Source organism: Priapulus caudatus, unplaced genomic scaffold (assembly GCF_000485595.1).
Source record: "Priapulus caudatus unplaced genomic scaffold, Priapulus_caudatus-5.0.1 Scaffold75, whole genome shotgun sequence".
NCBI classification, from domain to species: Eukaryota; Metazoa; Priapulida; class Priapulimorpha; order Priapulimorphida; family Priapulidae; genus Priapulus; species Priapulus caudatus.
Genome location: NW_014577136.1, coordinates 804874 through 810326, shown reverse-complemented (window position 1 = coordinate 810326; position 5453 = coordinate 804874). Strand labels below are relative to the sequence as shown.

At 48.8% G+C, this 5453-nt stretch overlaps 1 protein-coding gene across 1 annotated transcript in view; it reads right to left on the bottom strand.

The window, feature by feature from the left end:
- Positions 1 to 2347: 2347 nt before the first annotated feature.
- Positions 2348 to 5453, bottom strand: part of LOC106821509 (glycoprotein 3-alpha-L-fucosyltransferase A-like) — an 8470-nt gene continuing 5364 nt past the window's right edge. Inside the window, exon 2 of the mRNA XM_014826356.1 lies at positions 2348 to 3115. Coding sequence (XP_014681842.1) covers positions 2767 to 3115 — 349 coding nt within the window. The 3' untranslated portion in view covers positions 2348 to 2766. The remainder of the gene's footprint in view (positions 3116 to 5453) is intronic.

Genomic DNA, 5453 nt, shown 5'->3' with positions numbered 1-5453 from the left:
TATATATATATGCGGCATATACATAATAACAAGAGATATAAAATGCATTGTGTATTAATAGCTCTTGATGATAATATACAATATACATCGATATATTCGTTTATAATGCATCATCACAGGACAAAACATTCATCAGTGTGTTGTCATCATCGTTCGAGCCACAGTGCTTGTGAAGAGAGCTCGCCCACGGACAGCGATCGACAACCAACCGTGGTGTGTGCGTTGTTACATTCTTCTAAATAATTGTGATAATTTATGGATGACTCATCGCTGTTCTTTCCCCCAATATACCAGGCTGCAATGCCTACCACGGTACCCTCACTGCTTCCCCCCTAGCCTGACTATACTGCCCCATTCCTAGTCTAGCAGGCTGTATCACCAACCACCCCCTCATTGCCGACCCCTGTTCTGGCATCCTGTGACACCAACCACCCCCCTGATTTCCCCTGCCCAATCTAATGGGCCGATATTAACTACTACTAGTCACATCTAGTTAGAGTACAGACGGGTAGGAAGGAAAGAAGTTGAGAGGTCGGGAGAAGGTAAGTCTTGGAAGGGTGAGTAGACGGGTATATACTTGCAAGTGAGTAAAGAAGTATATCTTGGTAAGTGAGTAAAGAAGTATATCTTGGTAAATGAGTAAAGAAGTATATCTTGGTAAGTGAGTAGACGGGTATATACTTGCAGGTGAATAAAGAAGTATATCTTGGTAAGTGAGTAGACGGGTATATACTTGCAGGTGAATAAAGAAGTAAATCTTGGTAAGTGAGTAGACGGGTATATACTTGCAGGTGAATAAAGAAGTATATCTTGGTAAGTGAGTAGACGGGTATATACTTGTAGGTGAGTAAAGAAGCATATCTTGGTAGACGAGTAGAGATATATCTTAGTAGGGAAATAGAGGAGTATATCTTGGTAAGCGAGTAGAGGGATGTATGCTGGTAGCTGAATAGAGATATATATCTTGGCAGCTGAGTATAGCAGTATATCTTGGCATCTGAATAGAGATATATATCTTGGCAGCTGAGTATAGCAGTATATCTTGGCATCTGAATAGAGATATATATCTTGGCAGCTGAGTAAAGCAGTATATCTTGGCAGCTGAGTAGAGATATATCTTGGTAGGGAAGTAGAGTGGTATATCTTGGTAAATGAGTAGGGTGGTAACAGTGCGTACAGTGAGTTCACCCGATCAAGCCTCCCCCATCACCTACAAACCCCTCTCTCTCTCTCTCTCTATCGATTTACATCGGTTGCCGGCAGATCGATATTCAAAATAATTAGTAACGCGGCTGCAAATGACTACCGTATATCGTACGCTACACAATCTATCGCGAAATTTGATAAACGCCCGCAAATTTCGTTCCTAATCGAAAAAATCTCCATCCACCCGACGTACAACGATAAAATCGAAACACCACAAACGAATTCGAAACGGCGTTAGCGGTCGCCTTGACGACGGTTCTGCCTCGCCGCCAGGGGTTGCGCGCGTCGCCTCGCGTGGACCGGAGATGACACCGAAACAAGCCGCCGACCCCTGGAGTCACGCTGACCCCTGGAGTCACGCACCTCTGTCGGAAACGCGAAAAACAGGTTGTGCATGGAATGTTAGATTCGCTCCACCACTCGCCCCCCGACCCCACCGGACTATAGGGGACCCGCTTGTTTGAAAGGTTGAAATCTTCCCCCCGTGCAAACGCAAACGCAAACTTGCCCTAAACGCCTCCCGACCAGACTATACGGACCTGCTTGTTTGAAAGGACGGACCCGTCTGATCTGTAAAACTTAATCCTAATCCGCCCCCGCGTGCAAACTCAAACGCAAACGGGCCCTAAACGCGTCAACTGTCTCCGTGACCTATCACCGTGTGTGTTCACGACTAGTAACAAACAGTGATGGACCGAGGCGGCCGTATTGTATGCATCCTCCCCTTTCACTCTATAGCCCGGTCAGAGACCAGGTGAATTAGCACTCAGTGGACCGAACAAACGAGCCCTGGTATGGCGATCGGAGTTGTAAGGCACACGAGAGGCGTGACACCACTAGGGGGAGCATCACAGGGGGAGCATCACAGGGGGAGCATCACAGACACGTACAATATCTGACGACGAGGCGTGGTAACTACGCCTTGCTCGTGGTCACTAGGTGGTCAACCGCCAGGGGGCGCCGCGAGAGCATCGAACCTCGCAGGTTAATTACGATGGGCAATCAACGACCGGCGGCTGCTGTGCTGGCTGGAGCTGCTGGGTGGAGCTTACGCTGCGAACAGAAAAGCATCCTCCTCTTCCCCCTTCCCTCCTCCCGCCCTCCACCCTTCCCCTTCCCTCCTCCCGCCCTCCACCTTCCTTTCTCCCGCACCCCTGTATAGCCACAGAGGGCTACGTTATGAGTGCACCCCACCCCCCTCCCACATAGGAACATGTACAGACGGGCGGGGATCCTTGTCTGATATATCATTGTATCAATTTCTCCTCCGCATTCCGTCTTCTCTCACGCTTAGCATGTCATCTTCCTCCACGACTAGTAGGGGCAGTCTATGCACCAACGCTCGCCATCCACACAGCCGGGATGGTAGTTTAGACTTCCACCAGCGCCTCCCGTGACAGGTTGGGGCAGACTGGACTGTAAATGTCATCCTCACGACATGTGCGGGAACTCTAGAGTTAAAATAACGTCCCCACGACTAGTGTGGACAGTCTAGATCGACAATGTCTCTCCCCACGACTAGTGGTGGCAGTCTAGATTGACAGTGCCCTTCCCCCGCGACTAGTAGGGAACATCTAGACCGGCGCCGTCGCCTCCGTCGCTCCACTTTCCCTTGACGCACGTGCCCTGGCCACGCCACCAGTCGTTAATGTCCTCGTACCACTTCGTCTTCGTCGGGTAGTGCAGCATCGCGCACATGCGACACCAGAAGTAGGTGTTGACGAACGTGCCCGTGCCCTTCCACTGAAAGTACTCGTTGTAGAGCGTGTCGTTCGCGTCGAGCTTGCGAAGGTAGGCTGCTAGCTCGGCGGGTCCGGCGAAGTCGTCGACGTGAATGAACGAGTAGTAGGGCGCGGCACGCGTGTAGTCCTCCTTGCTCGCTCCCATGACGATGGGCACAATGTCGTTCCTAGAATAGAGAGAGAGAGAGGGGGAGAATGAGTGCGGGTGACAAGCAATAAAGAGAGGGGGAGAGAGAGAGAGAGGGGGAGAATGGGTGCGAGTGAGAAGCAATAAAGAGAGGGAGAGAGAGAGAGGGGGAGAATTAGTGCGGGTGAGAAGCAATAAAGAGAGGGGGAAAGAGAGGGGAAAATGAGTGCGGGTTGAAGAAAGAGATTCCATCTTATATGTCGTTTCTAGAAGAGGAGGGGGGATGTAGAAAGACAGACAGAGAGAGAGAGAGAGAAAGAGAGAGAGAGTGAGAGAGAGAGAGAGAGAGGGAGACTGAGAATAAGAAAGAGAGCGAGAGAAAGAGCGAGAGAGAGAGAGAGAGAGAGAGAGAGAGAGAGAGACGAGAATGAATGCGGATCGAAGAAAGAGAAGGAGCTGTGATTACATTTTAGTAGCGAGGGGTTCTTCAGAAGGAAATCTTCTCCCAATCAGCACACCGTAAACCTCGAAACGTGCATGCGAGGAAACGGACTTTGCCACACTAACTACGTTACAGTTCGATTGTGTGCGAGTATATTAGCATGCTATATATATACGTGACTATATTAGCCAACTGGCAAGGAAAGCGAATGTGTCACTGCAAGCTATATGTGACTATGTTAGCTATGACTGGCGAGAAGAAAACTGTCACGTCACACACGTTTATACGGCTTATATTTTTAACGTCAATTACGTTGTCATAGCAACCATCATGCGGACAGAAAGCGTATGAAATCTGTCATTGACAAAACTCTTCGAAAGTCTGGTGGCACTGCTGCGTTACTGTTCCCTTATTGTGTATGACTGACCATGCACTCATGGTAATTGCTGGGTGGGTGAGGGGGAGGGGGTGTTGTTCGTCTGCTTAAATGCATGGTGGATGGTGCCAGGGAACTCATTGAGTTTCATATATCGCCCGTAAACTACATCATGGCACGCACGAGCTGATTGAATAGCTTCGCACCACTGAAAAAAAGATACATGTAGTTCCTGGATAGAGGCAATATTACAGCCATGTAGTCCTGAAATCGATACATGTGTGTGCGTGCCTGCGTGTGTGTGTGTCTGTGTGTGTCTGTGTGTGTGTGTGTGTGTGTGTGTGTGTGTGTGTGTGTGTGTGTGTGTGTGTGTGTGTGTNTCTCTCTCTCTCTCTCTCTCTCTCTCTCTCTCTCTCTCTGACTGGCTCGCTCTGCCTCGCTCCCGCTCTCTGAGCCTCGGCTGGGTTTAGATGAATCGATCAATACGCACGCGGTCACCGCTCGTGGATCCGCTACCCTGCGTCTGCGTGACTACGCCTGCACTCACGCACGCACGCACGCACGCACGCACGCGTACAGCGTCTATACGCGACGGTCTGTCTCCCAGAGCGACTTATTGTTTTCGTTAGCTAGCGACGTGTGGCGTCGACGTGTCGTGAGCGTGGTTGAACGATCCGCAGGCAGGTGTAGATGCTTGCTGCAGGTAACGTGAGCTGCTGGTGAGGTGCGCAGCGCCACTCACTCCTGAAACAGATGTATGTATGTAAATATATGTATACTAGCGGGATACCCGGCGTTGCCCGGGGAAATCAGTGGCGTTACTCAGTTGGTGACCGCTTGGTTGAAAGGAAAATACCCAACAAAATCTAACTATCTATCTATCCATGCATCCATCCATGCATGCATTCGCAGTCCATATATTATTATGTGATATATATATTAGGAGTTATTAACCTATTATTTACTTCTGATATATCTATCTATCCATTCCATACCATCCCATCCCATCCCATCGCACCGCATCCCATCCCATCCCATCCCATATCCCATCCCATCCCATCGCATGCCATGCCATGCCATGCCATGCCATGCCATCCCATCCCATCCCATCGCACCGCATCCCATCCCATCCCATCCCATATCCCATCCCATCCCATGCCATGCCATGCCATGCCATGCCATCGCATGCCATCCCAAACAGTAAAAAATAATAAGAAATCAAAAGTTAAAAGACATTAAATATAAAAAATTAAAATTAAAAAGTAAGATATTAAAAATAATACATACTAAAGAGGTAGGTAAAGGAAAAAAAAAGGAAAAAAGGGGAAAATAAGTTCCCCAGCTGAGACTCGAAGCCGGAATCCCGGTGTAGGAGACGGATATTCTAGCGATTAGGCCACTGCGCCGCTAAGGGTATACCCATGGATTCACACGTACGTGATGTTAATCTGTACGCACCGCCATCTATTGATGAATATAATTTTTATGAATTTTTAACTTTTTAAGCCAGAACCACCTCCCAGACGTGCTGATTCTGAAAATATCTTTAGTTTTCCTCTA